The following is a 16,309-nucleotide window of genomic DNA, read 5'->3' as shown; positions in this document are numbered from 1 at the left end:
TGGTGTATCATTCTTATTCCAAATGACACTGGATACCTGCCATATACTTAAGGTAGCCTACAACTAAATCGATATATTATTTCAAATGTATTCCCTTTGCGTGTACTGTGGCTCTTTCTGTACACTCATATTAATAACATCATCCTAAGCAATAGCTCTCCTCGGCTGAACAATTGTTTAATCTCAACACTAATCTCAACCACTGGGACACCTGTATGGCAGTCATTGACATCAACACAGTGATATCAGCTGTCACTTTCTTCAACAACAACAACACAACCAACACGACCACGCCCCCTTTAGACCATGTTGCCAAGGTGATTGGTTGGCTGACCTTCAGCATAGGTCTGCCCGCCATCGGGTTGGCTATCTACGTCATGAAGAATCTAGTTAAAGGTACATTTTCTCTCTGTGTGTGTGTGTGTGTGTGTGTGTGTGTGTGTGTGTGTGTGTGTGTGTTCATATATAGAGTTCATATAATTCATAATCCTTGACTCAATACTGCAGGGTTCTAAAATTATATAGATTGACAAATCATTCCCCTTTTCTAGTATTATGCTCCTTTAAAAATTGATTATTTCCAAGATAAATTAAATAGCATATCTGATACACATATTTGTGTGTGTGTGTGTGTGTGTGTGTGTGTGTGTGTGTGTGTGTGTGTGTGTGTGTGTGTGTGTGTGTCAAATTGTCATTTTTGTTTGAATAATAAAATTCAAAAAGGTTTAATGAACTATTGGAGCCATCAAACCTTAACACAGTACCCAGTATAGAAAAATCATCATCATGTAACTTAACATCAGTTTGTTTTTGTATGTTTAGGAAATGCTAGCCTTGTCGTTAGGGTCATAAGGTGTGTTCTATTGTTAGGCTCTCCAGAGGGTGTACTTGTACGCCAGGCTGCCAAACACTTCAGAAGCAAGATTAGATCCCAGTAAGCACACATACATTGCTCGTATGTGTGGTTGTGTGCTGCTTAGTGGTCGCATTACCTGAATGAATGACGCAGGAATAAAGTAGCCTACTACATAACTCAAAATGGCTTGGCTTCTGTCAGTGTTAATTAAACAGAATCAAACAACGAACAATTACAAAGCTTTGGGCGACAGGGCTGGAAGGATGACAAGAACCTGGAACAAGAACAAAGACCTTTCTACTCAGGCAGAAGTGCAATTACATGACTTTAAATATTACTCAATTAGAAGGAGGTGATTCAAACCTTCTCAAGTAGAATGAACAAATAAGTACAAAGTTAGAGGTCCTAAACCTTTTCTGGATCAGGGCCCACTTGAAAATCTCAATAACGTTCATAGCCCTCCCATTTGATCACTTAACATGTCATGTTTGTATCAATATGAATACATATGATCAAATCTCCAAAGTGGTGACCATCTTTTCTTAAAGTTTATAAGAATATCCTAAATCAACCTTATGTACTATATATGGCATTCAGCATATCCAACTCCATAATTCTTGCCTTTCAAAAAGTTATTGGCTACTATACTTTTTGTAATTAGAGAAAAGAAAAGATGAGTGTTTTCATTTACTGCTTTCTATTGTTTTAGCGATTTTTGTATTTTGATTTCAGTGGGTGGGGGCATGCGTACAAGTGGCTAAATATGTATTTTTAGACACGATAAGCCAGCAATTTCTGTGTTACTATTTACACCAGTCCCCATAAGTCACATCCGCCCATGAAAGATTGCGGTGCATCTTGGGAATGGACTTATTGTGTCCATATTTAGCCACTTGCAATGCAAATCAAAATCGTTAAAATCACTAAAACAATAGAAAGAAGTAAATGAAAACATTTTAACACTCATCTTTTCTTTTCTCTAATGACCATCTAAAATATGAACCCTTGTTGTAAAAAAAACAAAGTTGTCCTTTAAGTGAAAGTAATAATGAACTAACCCTATTTGTATAGCACTTTTCAAAACAGCTTCAAAGTGCAAAGTAGAATTACCAATATACAGTAAGTAGTATAGAAGTACATGAGAAACATGTGACATAGCAATGCTATACCCCCTCCGACTGTATACAGTAATTATGTTCCACATTTTCAACTGTTATTAGAGCAATGTAAACGTATGTTTTCTCATGCCAATGAAGCTCCTTTGAATTGTATTGACTTGAGAATCCAAAAGTAGCTTTTACAACTAACTCCTTTTCACCCCTGCCCAAATTATAATGATCAACTTATTCCAAAATTAGCATTAAATGTATGTTTGCTGCGGCTATTTATGACGAAGAAAGACCCCATGGGCCCTGGAGTAGCAGGACAGGAGGTATGTACCGGTAGTCAGCTTAGGCTTGACTCAGGGAAAAAGGACACCTCTGCCAACGCTGCCATGTATAGTCCCTTGGGATGTCTGCCACTCAACATCAAGGCAACTCCCCCATGATTAATTGGGCGAGGGACACAAGCTCAGGTCTGATCAGCCTATAGCTGGCGCCTTTAGGGAGGGTGTATCAGGTCAAAGGTGGAAACATCCTAAGAACCAAAGGAAATACTGATGACGCATTTACAACCCCCTAACTCCCTTGTGGCCATCATTCCTCACCAAGATAACACTCTCGTATACGCTACAGTATGTGATTGTACAAAGCACATCTACATACATCACATCCTGTGTTTTGTAAACAAGATTGCAAAATGAGCATACAGGGTTCCCACACATTTTTACCAATTAATTTCCAAAACCTTTCCAGAATATTTAACCCAATTTCCAGGACTATATAACAATAATTCAACTCAATAACAAGTCGCTTACTCCTATGCGCAATGCCCACAGACAGGTAGTGTATGCCAGTGGTTCTCAACCTTTTCAGGCTGTAACCCCCGAAATAATCATATTTTAACTGGGGACCCGGCACCCTGACGAGCACTAAGAGTTGAGGAATTTTGTATAACACGTTTCTATTGTGAAAATAGCATTTTCACCTTGGCTATTTTCACCTTGTTTAATTTGTAATTTCTGAGGTATTAACAAAATCAATAACCAAAGACAATGCATAGCTATTTTTTCCAGGACCTTCCAGGACCCTTGATCAATTCCCAAACTTTTCCAGTACTGAAAAAAAAAAAATCTAATGTCAAAATATTTCCAGGAATTTCATGACCGTGGGAACCCTGAGCATAGAATGTATGCTTGAACGTAAATGACTGAATACATTTGTTTTCCACATAAGGTCAGAACAAGGTGCCCATCTACATCATCAGCCTGCTGGTATCTGATGTCCTGAGTTTCTTTGGGAGGCCCGAGGTGGCCTCCACCAGTGTCCTACTGTCCAAGGACTCTGGTGACATGACAACCCAACTGCTCTTCTTCTTCGGCATTGTGTCCAACGTCACCTTCATGACGTGCATAGCCCAGGAGCGCCATCTGCTGGTGGCTTGGCCGCAGTGCCAGGGCTGCTTCACCACACTCAAGAGGAATGCCATCGTTTCCATGGCTATCTGGGGCGTTCCCTTTGCCGTGCTGGCCCTCGCCATGCTCCACTACTACTTCTGGTTCGCCGTGGCCCTGCTCGCCCCGTTCCCGTTCCTACTGTTCTTTGCCCTGGACTCCTGGAGGGCACTGCACTGCTGCCCTCAGTCCACCCCCCGGACGGTGGAGAGGAAGCGTATGGCACTGGGACTGATGATCATATGCACCAACTACACCCTGCTATACCTCCCCTTCATCCTGAGTGTGCTGCTGGAGTCGTTATCTTTTCAAGAGGAGGTACGCTACCTGGGACTAGTTTCTCACCTATTGCTCTACCTCAGCCCTCTGGTGGACCCCTTCCTCTATTTATTTATGAGTCAAGGACCCAGGGCGCTACTGGAAGCATTACCTTGTTGTAAGAAGAGAGCTGCAGCAGAGGCCCCGGAGCCCACTGTGGACACGGTGTCTGAGACTGTTGAGACAAGGCTCTAATCACCTACAGGGGTGTCACAAGGGGGGGGGGGGAGTGGGACTGAGTTACTAGGGCCCAAGGTGGAGGGGCCTTAATTATTTTATACTTTAGCTATTGAAAAATAGCAGACATACACAGCTCAGTGTGGCACCGATTGCTGCGCTGCGAGCTTGTAGATTCTTGAAAAGTCGTGAAAATGTGTGCAAATCTTTGAATATATGTATTTTTTAAGTGAACATTTGTTAACTCAAATTTTGTTTCAGGGGGGGTTCCTGGAAATAAATATTTTGAGATGGGGGTCTGTGGCCAAATACATATCATTTTGGGGGTCCTTCAAATGAAAAGGTTTGAGCACCACTGACAAAGAAACATAGGTCTTTCAAAAAACCTTTGAAGGATTTGAAATATTCAAAGACTTGCACACATTTTCTCAAAAATAGCAGATCTACAAGCTTGCAGCGTGGCACTCAGTGCTGCGCTGTGAGCTTGTATATCTGCTATTTTTCAATAGTTAAAGTACCCAGGGCCCAGAATTTGGTGTGACACCCCTGATCACCTATAAAAGATTCCAACTGGGGCGTCTGGTGGCCTAGGCGCATACCATAGAGGCATTGCCATTTCGGCATCAATGCCTGTCGGCGTCGCCGGTTCGATTCCCGATCCGGCCGACATTTGCCACATGTCCCTCCCTGTCTCTCCCCCATTTCCTGTCAGTCTACTGTCCTATCAATAAAAAGGCAAAAAGCCCAAAAACAAATCTTTAAAAAAATCCAACTGTTAGACGTGTGCAATTTTGGTCTCCCCAACACTGGTGGTGTAATTATGTGAGCATAAAAGATATAAATCATACATTTTCTTCTTCTTGTGCATATTCATTCATTCTGCCAGTTTCATTTCCAGAGGTTAAAAACAAAAACTAGGATAAAATAAATAACCATGACACAAGCTATTGTTGTAAACCATATATTTTTCTTTAATGACTTTAAAACAGGATACAAATCTGTATCCTGCTTGATCATATTCATTCAACCGGTTTCCTTTCCCCATGTTTAAAACTAAAACTAGGATAAAATAAATAACCATGACACACAAAATAATGTTGTAAACCATATATTTTTTTCTTTAATGACTTTAAAACAGGATACAAATCTGTTCAGCTTCACTGAAGGCTCTAACAAAAGGTTTTGAAACATCTGAAGTCAGTTTTCCAGGGTTAAGAAGGGATGTAAGGCCAAGGTTTCCCAGTCTATCACAGCTCAGGATGTTCTTATTCTGTGTCCTGTTGTTTTCTCCCAGAAGTAAAACAGCTAAATCTGTGCAATATTTTTGTTTTAGCAAAAATAAGCAATTACTATATTTGTACTACATCGTATTCCATCGACTTTTGAAACTCCCCCTTAAGTTCAGAACAACCAGAAGCCATGAGAACTCTGGGAAACCTGGCCCTCCTCCCTCATGTCTGTCTGTTTTTGGTGACAGACAAACGGCAGAAGAAAACAGTGCAGAGCTCAGTGAGCGGGTACAGTAAAAATCATCAGGCACAGCCACCACATGGTGAGGGGTTGACATCAGCTGTAAGAGTATGTACTGTGTGTGTGTGTGTGTGTGTGTGTGTGTGTGTGTGTGTGTGTGTGTGTGTGTGTGTGTGTGTGTGTGTACACACTGTATGTGTACTGTAACGTGTGTGGCGAAGGAAATCCACCAGTCACTCACTATTTTTTCCCAGACAGCTGGATTTGTTTTAGAACAGAAAAGTTAGCGGCTGTCAAAACTTTTTCCAGTATCCGGAAGATGGCTCATCATGGACATTTCAGATTTCACACCTCGTGGGTGTGCCGCAAAATAAATAAGAAATGTTGAGTTTTACTTTGACGTCGGTGTCAAAATGTGCCTTTTTACAGAGTTCAAGTTCGCAGTGTGTAATTCCAACATTCCTCCCGAATGGCGTCCGGTTAGTCGAGGTGTTTCCCGGACTTTCCCTACCACATCAGGGTATTAGACTGGTAGCATTCCAGGCACAAGCGTGATATCAGCCTCAAGGCTACCACTATTTAACCAAGATGAGTGCATTGCAAATATCCATAAGTAAGTATAAAGTTGATGGAAGAATGGGATTTCTTTAGACAGTATGAGTGCAGTACAGCATGTATAACTGTTACTGTGTGTGTGTGTGTGTGTGTGTGTGTGTGTGTGTGTGTGTGTGTGTGTGTGTGTGTGTGTGTGTGTGTGTGTGTGTGTGTGTGTGTGTGGTAGGGAGGGGAGGTTGGACCAGATGGCAGCTTCTTGGTTGTCATAAAATACAAGCCTATGCGCACACGCGCATGCAAACACACAGAAATCTCAAACAAAGAGAAACATGCTCGCATATAAACATACATACAAGTTGTAAACAAATGCTTTCTTTTTTTCTTTCCTTTATCAAAGTCAGGAGTACAAAAATGCACTGCCAATGTGCATTCTGGGAAAAGGACTACTGCATTAGGAAAGAGAGCAACAAAGAAAACAACAAAACAAGGGTGTGTGTCTGGAAAAGACAATAAAAACTATTTATATAACAAAGCATTTTGGAGTCCTGAGTTTATATTATATATATACAAAACAGGAAAAGGCCAGAATCCAGATCAACAAGGGATAAAAAAGGACATCATTTTAACACCTTCTTAGTTTTGTCAACAACAAAAAAAGAACAGGACAAAAAAGAGAAAAGGTATAGCCATAGCAGTGTGGCAAGATGTTAAGCCAATGAGGTTAAAGAAAAAATAAAGGATTAACTTAAAAAGGGTGTGTGCCATTTTCTCAAACTCTCCCTCTCTCTCATACACACACATTGAAGTTGGGACAGCACACGTTCTTTTTCTCACAGATTTCTTTCATATGACGGAGTTTGTTCCATTTTACAAGGTCGCATTTTACATGACACCAAATGTATTTACTGATTAACAGCACAAAATAAATTGTATTAAAGCTCAAATCAGGGATTTATTGTAGTTAATTAACATTTGATCCTTCTTTAAGGTAGCATATAACAGTAAAGGCCCATTCCCACTGGACCAGATAAACAGATACAAAATATCTGTCTCCATTCAAGTGGATGGTAAGATACAGACACAAAATATCTGTGACAGATATCTTTTATCTGTTTATCTGGCCAAGTGGGAATGGGCTGTCACACTGTCACATTTGCCATGGTCGGAAACACTCTCCATGCTCTCTGTGACCACTCTGTTGGATCGCACCTCTCCAGGTTCTAGAGATAGTGCTAGGAGCTTACTGTGAGCCTACCGTCATATCGCAACATTTACACAATCCTATATGCTATTTTAAAGTGTAATGTAATCACTGCAGTTGACGCCATTTGCGCTGCTGGACAGGTGGAAGCCAACTGCAGATGAGTAACACGTCATTTTGACCACCTACTCAGGGACGTGTAAGAATGTCACACTGGTAGTGATGACATGTGGCATTGCGTCAACCAAAAAAGCATGCTCCTTGTTGGACGCATGCACTTACAGTAAACATTGTGTGGGTAAAATGACTCAGTAGGTCATGGCCTGGCCTACATCGATTAGAATCTGTCCTAGACACGGGTGTATGTGTTGATAATGTGGTTTCGTAATATTGGAGCATAAAGCTGTTGATGCCTATGATAGCTGCTTTGAGTATTTGAGTGTATGGTTTGTCATAGCAGCAATAGATGTCAGAGATGATATTATTGCATGTAGCAATGTTACAAAATGTTCTTGTTCACAGCAAGATCAGCTACCAGGAGGTACGCTGTCTGATGCGGTAACGTCAAAGTGCGTCTCTCCCCCTCCCAGGGTCTGGTGTGTGCGCACATGACGCATCATTACTCTAGGATGAATTGTCACAAAATATCTATGTTTTGCAGCATTTTAAAGTGGATTTTATCAAGCATTTCCAAATGGCTTTAAGAGTCTTTGGCCTTGTGCTCAGTTTGGGCTGTTTCTTGAGCGTTTCATTCATTTTAGACCAGGGGTCTTAAACATTTTCAGGCTAGGGCCAGAGAGAGATGAAGCAGGGACCCCCTCTATATGTGTGATGCAGATTTTCATCGATGTCATAGATAGATTCATAGACTTGTTTGACAGCACTGTCATCAGTCTATGTTGGATTCATTTTAATGTGTATTTTCAGACATTTAACCACTTAAATCATTTATATCTTGTAAACTTCACCTTTCACTATGTACTTGGTCTGCTCTTTTTTTTTTTACCTCTACACCAAACCTATGTGCCGAAAATAGCTGATCTACAAGCTCTCAACGCCTCGCACTGCGAGGCGTTGAAAGCTTGTAGATCTGCTATTTTTGGTTAAAGTTCTCCTCGGAATTGGGATGCGAGGGTTCAAGTTATTGTTCATTTTAAATAATTATTCTATCACACAAGGTTTTGGCGGCCCCCCTGTAGTAAGTCTGAGGACCCCCTATGGGTCCCGGACCCCCTGTTGAAGACCCCTGTTTTAGACTAATCATTTTAGTCGTGGACGACTGCACGTCGTAGGTACCAGTCTCTCCATGTGTGCGACTGTGCGTGTGTCATCGGTGCCCATGATCTCTGAGTGTCGTGCGGTGCACGTGGTCTGTGTTTGTCTCTCTCTCTGATGAATTGTAAAACAGTGGTATCGGATTACGCACGCTCCCTGGGACAGACAGCTTGCACCTGATTGGCTAGTTCCACTCCATAGCCTGGAGGGACAGTTGGTGAGAGATTATGAATTCGAACACACACACACACACACACACACACACACACACACACACACACACACACACACACACACACACACACACACACACACACACACACACACACACACACACACACACACACACACACACACACACACACACACACACACACACACACACACACACACACACAGGTTCCTTGCCCTACTGCCATGTGTACAAAATAAATTATGCTCAACGGTGCAGTAGTTTGCGAGATTAGCTACACACTCACAAACATAACACACAAACAGAGCAAGAACACCTGCCATTCTGAACAGGTGGAGATAATCTCCAGTCTCTTGCCACACAAGAGAAGACGACAACGAGCAGAACTCCCAGATTGTAGCTTTAATCCTCTATATAAAAAAAAAAAAGAAAAAAAAAAGGTAACTTCGTAATACATGGTTTTATTGGATATTTAGCACACTGGATAAAAATGCTATGTATTGTTATTGGCATAGATTTTGCTCCATAATAACAGAAATGTGCTGTCCCAAACAAGTCACACAGATGAAAAAACAAACAAACAAAAAAACATTGATGTTTCGCAGGCTGGACTATGGTAGCTGGTAGGAGGCTGGTCTCCTAAGGAGGGACAGGGGGGCAGTTTTCACTGTTTTAAGGTGTGAATGTGCTTCCTTTAAGAATGCACATCTTCTTATACTGTTCCATTTGTCTGAAGGCATCCGAGTATAGTACTGTGTGTGATTGTGCGTGCATGTTCTTCACATTGCCATTGCTTTTATGTGTATGCAATTATGTCGCTGTGTGTGTGTGTGTGTGTGTGTGTGTGTGTGTGTGTGTGTGTGTGTGTGTGTGTGTGTGTGTGTGTGTGTGTGTGTACAGTATGTGCATAGAAGCATGTGAAACCTGTATGATTATAGATGTATGAAGAAGGATAGCTAATACAGTTGGCTTCACATGACCAACCCATTTAGACCTAGAATTATTTAATGACTTAACTATTGGAAATGCTATGTGCATTGGTTGTATTGTTTGATCAGAGGGTGCCCGTCTCCTCTGTAGCCACGTCAAGGCAAAATCGGAGACACGTTCAACTTACAGGCAGCATAGTCAAAATGCACCGCCTCAAAAAGAGGAGGCACGTTGGAGGAGACGGACACCTGCTGCGAGCAAACCACTGAAAAACTGACAAAAATAAACCAGCTGTGTTCAAGTTAACAACCCATGTGATCATGGAAGAACCAACAGTTCTTAATAGCGCAACAGCCCAAGGTGTTGTATACACGGTAAATAAAAACCAGCCTGCTTGTATCACAGAATTTAGGTCGACCTCTGTTCTTGGGTCAGACAGGAACAAATAGACAAAGTTTGGACACTGTTGCGTGAAGGCAGTGCTTCCCAAACTTTGTGGTCTCCCCAGGACCGTAACTAGTGACAATATCTACAAAAAAGAAAGTGTCCCCCTCTAATTAATGGATTTGTTTTTAACTTTTTGGAAAAATAAATAAATCATTACTTATAATTACCCATAAAAAAAAACACAAATGGGTCCCGAACCACTGTTTGGGAAACCGTACCTTCTGCCCTTGTCCGAGCTGCGTTTCCCATTCACGTTGCCTTAATGTTCTGTGAATCGTGGTTTTTGGGGCTTGGGGTCTCAGGTAAGCGGTTTCAGTTTATAGCACCAAGCTGTCTCACTAAGGAATCCCACTGAGTTGTCATGGCAACAGTTGGGAGCATCCCCTGGGTCTTAAAGGAGTACTTCTCCCAAACATTTACTTATTGTCTATCAATTACACACCCAGTGAAGCCTTGGATTAACGGAGGCCTTGTTTTTGTCGCATTCCTGAGCCAATAATTTGATGACCAGCTAAGTTTCTGGTAGGAGACTCCTGATTATTGGCTCAGGAGGACGACAAAAACTAAAAACTCTCCATGAATTCAAGTATTTATGGGATGTGTAAAAAAAGTAATTCTTTTGGGTGAACTACTCCTTTAAGCCTAATTTATGGTCCATCGCATAACGGTGTCGTGCATCAAAAAAATACCTTCGACACGCGAGCGATGCGACAACGTAATGCCGCCGTAAAATATGAATCAGGCTTTATGGTTTTGTTTTGTCAGTTGCATGTTAGTTGTGTAGATTATGGAACTCCTTGTCAAACACAGCCTTAGATTGAGGGCAGGAGGAAGAGAGGCCCTTGAGTTGAGAGCTGTGGGAGAAGCTCTGGGAAGTAGGAGCAGCTCTGTGATTAGGGGAGGCTTTCCAATATTCCCTCCATGTATAAACAGCTTGGAGAAAAGACAAAGCCCCCCCTCCGAGCCAGACATATTCATGCTCACCATATGCGTCTCAAGAAATAAATTGCTGCAAATACGGTTGTTTACTACAGTATGACCACAGAATTGTTGGTCCATGTTGATCACGACCTCCTCATCCCCTCTTTTGTCAGCTTCAGGTGTGAAAGGTAAGCTTCTTTGTCCCGTTTAGGATTGCACTCCCCTGCTACAGACCAGCACACCCATGCTCAGTCTTATTCTAAAGATGTTATGCATTCATCTGCCCCTGCTATACAGAGAGATGCACAATGAAATGAACCAGCGAAGGACAGTTAGGACACTTGGACAGAATCTGTTTCCCAGGGTTCAAACCTGTGGCTTTCCGTTGACAGAACCGAACTACTCTACCAACTAGAAAGCCAACATGACACCTCCCAAGGGGCAGATTAAAATAAACACTGTTTAAATCCACAAAGTCACTCTCCAGTACCCTACAAATCAAATACCCACCCCAATTCAGCCTGCATCTCATCCAAAGAAGCCCCCGCCACCCGCCAAGCAGGCAAGTGGGCTCAATGTCTTCTCAAAGACACACATGGCTGATGTCGGGATATGTCGATTGTCCTGTCCCTGACCCACCCCGACCCCGAACGCTCCCGCGCAGATGCCCCCCCCCTACCGTCTGGGCTGGTAGCGATGAGGAGGCTGGTGGCGGGGCAGGAGCGACGAGGAGGAAGGGCTGGAGGAAGAGGAGGAGGGAGGAAAAGGAGGCGGAGAGGAGCAGGGCGACATGGCGGCCGCCGGGTCCTCCCCTTCCTCCAGCTCTCCTGCCCCTCCGGCCCCGTTGCCCGCCGCTCCGTGGTGGAGCTCCTGGCTGACGCTGGACTGCAGCGCGGCCGGCGTGAGCCACTCCTTGGGCAGGCAGCTCTGCAGGAAGGGCACGCAGGAGCTGAAGTAGGCCAGCCGGTTCACCCAGCGCGGGACCTCCCTGCCGCACAGGATCTGGTGAGAGGGGAAGTAGAGGGAAATGATTGAATCTGCCTTAAAGTCCAGATAGGTGGAGTTACCCAGGTCGAGCTTGAGTCATCAATCACAACAGGGGAGAAAGGGATCTCTCCTAAGTGACTTCAATATCCAGTCCAAAGATATAGCCTATGTTTTGATTATTTTAGTTTTATGATGAAATATTAATATTATTTATATTTATATTATGTTAGTGTAGTTTTCTCTGGCCCAATGTTCTGGCGCCCCCTCCTGACCAAAACCTAACTTGGCTGAAGGAGAAATAAAACAATGCATTTAAAATAAAAGTTGATTATAAAATGATATGCCTATGTTTTATACCAAGACTTGAAGTTGTTAAAAAGAAACTACACAGAACTTAAGGTGCATTTTCACAGACAGTACTGTATGTTATTGACCGCTTCATCTGTCTGTGGCAAGTCATTTTTTTTTATCAGATATCCATTATTTAGACCATCCACTCAAAAGGAATACTGGAGGCATCTTTCTGAGTATCTACAATGACCTACCTCACTGACTGATGAACAGATCAACTGACATGACGCTAATTAATTCATATGCCATTCAAATAACTAGGTATTACATTTTAAGATATTTTCTTAAGGGGCTTTAGTCATATATTACCTGTAAAAGATAACACAAGATTATAAAACTAATTCATTGGAATGGATCTTTGAGATGAGAAGAGCGGAATGCCATTGACCATTTGTATTGACATTTGCTCTTCCATGCATTATTTATTCATTCATACAATAGTCATTCATCTATCCACTTATCCATCTATGGTTCCTAATAACTTTTCAATCATCCACAAACAATCCATCCACTTTCCTTCCATCCATTCCGCGAGTCCTTCCATCAGAGTCCTTTCGTGACCTTTCACTCTAATCTGGCTGGTGTCAGATATCTGTCAGATCATCATTCATCTCTCATCTTTCAGCCTCTCTCCTTTCTCTACGTTTTTCTCATTTGTGTCTTACAGACAGCAATACTGTAGTCATTTTCTCAATCTTTCTTTCTCAATGCCTGCCTGATTCTCCCCTTATTTCACCTCTCCTCCATGCATGCAGGTCCAGGCAGCAGATGCCTTCTTCTGTGGAAGCCAAGGCTAGTGGTCTAGTAGTGGAACCATCAGTGGTGTTTACCTCCAGACAACCAGACAATGCTATTAAAGCCATTATGGTACAAGGGACTTCCAAGAACCCTGGTCTTTGATCCCTCAGCCGGTTAAACTGAATCATCTTACTGCCTCCTTCAGATATAAGAGCACAGACTAAGAGACCCGGGCGCCAGCATGTTCACTTACAACCACAAACACATTTTAATCACGTATTACATAACCGCTTACTTAAATGAAAAGGAGGGAGAGGGTATAAGCAAATTGTTCACATTCCAGTCAAGTCAAACTCATCTCTTAGCTAATCGTTAGCTAATCACCCGAAATCTGAAGTCACATTTACATTTTTTAATTTAATTCATTTAAAAGCTGTACAGATTCTTGCAAAGAGAAATAGTAGCAACAGAAAGCAGTCCTCACTCGAGTCTGAGCTCAATTTACCCAAAGGTTTCAAAGGGCTTCGGATTGAATAAGTGGATTTGCATGTCGATTCAGAATCAATAAAATGCAGTTCAGAGGAGGAGAGAAAATAGAGAAGGAGGAAGGAAAAGAAGAGAGGAGGCATGGAAAGGGAAGAAAATGAAGAGATGGAAAATAACGTTTTTTTTGTGTAATGGTGGAAAGTATTCTAATAAAGTAAAGTAGAGGAGAGAAGAACAGAGGAACATTTGAGCAAAGTCACACATTGTCAATGTCAAACAAAATGTAGGCATGATAATATATTTATTGTGCATGTCTAGCATACTATGCTAATTTCAGACAGTAAAAAGCATCATCAGAGCACACACACATCAAACACAGCTCTCTCTCTGGGGAATTAGCCGCCATGCTTGATCTATCAGACATAAATAAACATGAGACCCCCTCCCATTCAACACACACACGCACCCGCACGCACCCGCACGCACCCACACACACACACACACACACACACACACACACACACACACACACACACACACACACACACACACACACACACACACACACACACACACACACACACACACACTATCTTAAATCTTTCAAGCGGCCTCTTCACATATACATCCTTCCTATTCATTCCCCATCCTTCTTTCCCTTTATCCTACCTCTCTCTGTATCCCACTCACTATCCTGTCCTCCAGCTGCCCCCTCTCTCTCTCTCTCTCTCATGCTCAAACGCTGCATGTCTGAGAGGTTACATGAGTAAACATGATGTCCCAGCCCTGCGGGCACAACCACCTAAGGTTTCCTGTCTGCGCGCATGCACGCCTATGTTTGTGTGTGTGTGTGTGTACAGTATGTGCATGCGTGTGTGCGTGCGTGAGAGAGCAAATGAGACCGTTTGAGTCTGTGTTTATGTTTATAAAGACATGTACGTTTTGTGTTTTAGTGTGTAGGTTTATATATGCTCGCTTGTTTTTGTGTCTATGATGTGTTGGTGAATGTCAGCATGTGCCTACTGAGCTCTATCTTTGTCTGTGTATGCTTGACTATATATTAGGGTGCAAGTAGGAGTGGGTGATATGACGATCTTAGATTGTGGGTGATAATACATTCCTGCACAATTTCCCCTTCCAGAGAGATAAAGAGTATAGTGCCTAGTCCCTTGTGCAACATTCTATCAGCACTGACTGTGCTCTCACACACTGCTTCCAAACTCCAAGCTTTTTTTGCCATGACTGTCCGGTGTTGCCCTGGCAACTGCAAATCACGCACCAGTTTGACGTGCCCGCTCCATCTCATTGCTATTTGGACAAAGACGCAAGTGGTGATGTAATCCATGTACACGTCAATCAACACAAGCGGGTATGGAATAGAAAGAAAAGTGTCAATAAAGAAACACCCAAAATAGGGACGCTAGAAGAACATGCACACACGCCTGCATATGAATGATGCTGCTAATGTTTTAAATATCATGTACATGCTGTACCTGCTATCTGTATATTATGTATAGATCTTTATTTGTATTATTTGACCTGTTCAGTACCCAGAAGCCACACCGAGTTTGGGAAAAAAGGGCCTTCATTAGGGCTGCACAATTAAATCGTGATTTGGAACCACGCAATTAGCAAATCGCAAAGGTGCATAATAATCGCAAAAGTGATTTCTGTGTGAAGGTGGCTCCCCTCCTCCGTCCCCTGCACACATGTGAAACTTATGGTGTGTCTTAGGGTGCATTTTTTTGCCTTGATGAAAGCAAGGCAGCGACATACGGTACTTTCTTCCTTGACAATAGTGAGAGGCAGACAATACCATTACTGAGATCTTTCTGAATATAAAAACGTTGCTAATAAGCAAAATACAAGGGAATCTTTTGAAAATATAACTGAACTGAATCAAACCATTTGCATGATTGCCAAATTTCGGAAGCTTGACTTAAGGTAGTGAAGTGATTTTATTTGGTTAAATAATGTATTATATCAACCTTTTAACAAAACAAAAAAAAACATTTTGTTTTAACCAAAAAACTATCACTTATCCAACCTTAAAATAAATATATAAATATCGCGAATAAAATCGTAATATTAGTCAGAAAAATCACAATTAGATATTTTCCCAAAATCGTGCAGCCCTAGCCTTCATGTTCTCTGCATGACCTTCTCTCCCCAGCAACCCCTTAGGGCCTATAATCTAGTTGTGTGCGTGTGTGCATGTGTGCTGGCTCTCAGTTTCTGGGCTAGGGCTTGGCAAACTATATTGACATAGAAATGTTATTCTTTTCTGGTTTTAAAAGTCTGCCTTACAGTAAAGTGATGTAATTGCCCCAAATTACCAAACTGTTCTAGCCATTTAATTGTTTTCCTTTACCCACTAGGTTAGTATACTGTATACAGGCATGATTTAAAAGTAAGTCATCCCCACAATATCGATAGCTATTTGGTAAAACATATTACAGTCTGGGCTTGTGTCGTCTTAATCCTGGTGTCTGTGCCAGATGCTAAGACTCCAAGCTCATTACTCAAAGCCCTTAAGCCCCCTTCATATTATAGCAGCAAAAATGTTTGCTGTTTACCGTACTGCTCTAAAGTACCCTGACAGCGTGTCGTGGGTTCGAGTCCCGATCCCGACGGCATTTGCTGCATGTCACTCCCCACCTCTTTCCCCATTTCCTGTTAGGCATAAGTACTCTGACAATGGGTACAACTGGTATTGCATAACTGGCATCGTTCCTGCGTCCAGACAGGGCTGATGCCTAGTGTACCTTAAAGGCCTATTCTTCATAGGTCTACGATGTCAGACAAGGACGGAATTCATTTGCAACATCATTTTGATGTCAGAACAGGTCA

At 42.2% G+C, this 16,309-nt stretch overlaps 2 protein-coding genes across 2 annotated transcripts in view; one reads left to right on the top strand and one right to left on the bottom strand.

Moving 5' to 3' along the window:
- Positions 1 to 215: 215 nt before the first annotated feature.
- LOC308297172 (adrenocorticotropic hormone receptor) lies at positions 216 to 3,923 on the top strand (the record flags this gene model as incomplete). Its single annotated transcript, XM_080740588.1, has 2 exons — positions 216 to 396; positions 3,193 to 3,923. 2 exons carry the CDS (start codon positions 216 to 218, stop codon positions 3,921 to 3,923), a joined length of 912 nt encoding a protein of 303 aa, XP_080596714.1.
- A 7,649-nt stretch (positions 3,924 to 11,572) lies between these two features.
- Positions 11,573 to 16,309, bottom strand: part of desi2 (desumoylating isopeptidase 2) — a gene marked incomplete at its 3' end in the record, with an annotated part of 29,528 nt that continues 24,791 nt past the window's right edge. The window contains exon 5 of the mRNA XM_080739951.1: positions 11,573 to 11,899. Within this exon, the coding sequence (XP_080596077.1) occupies positions 11,573 to 11,899 (327 nt within the window). The remainder of the gene's footprint in view (positions 11,900 to 16,309) is intronic.

Source organism: Nannobrachium achirus (assembly GCF_963921795.1).
Source record: "Nannobrachium achirus genome assembly, chromosome: 13".
NCBI classification, from domain to species: domain Eukaryota; kingdom Metazoa; phylum Chordata; class Actinopteri; order Myctophiformes; family Myctophidae; genus Nannobrachium; species Nannobrachium achirus.
This window is presented reverse-complemented; position numbering and strand designations above follow the sequence as displayed.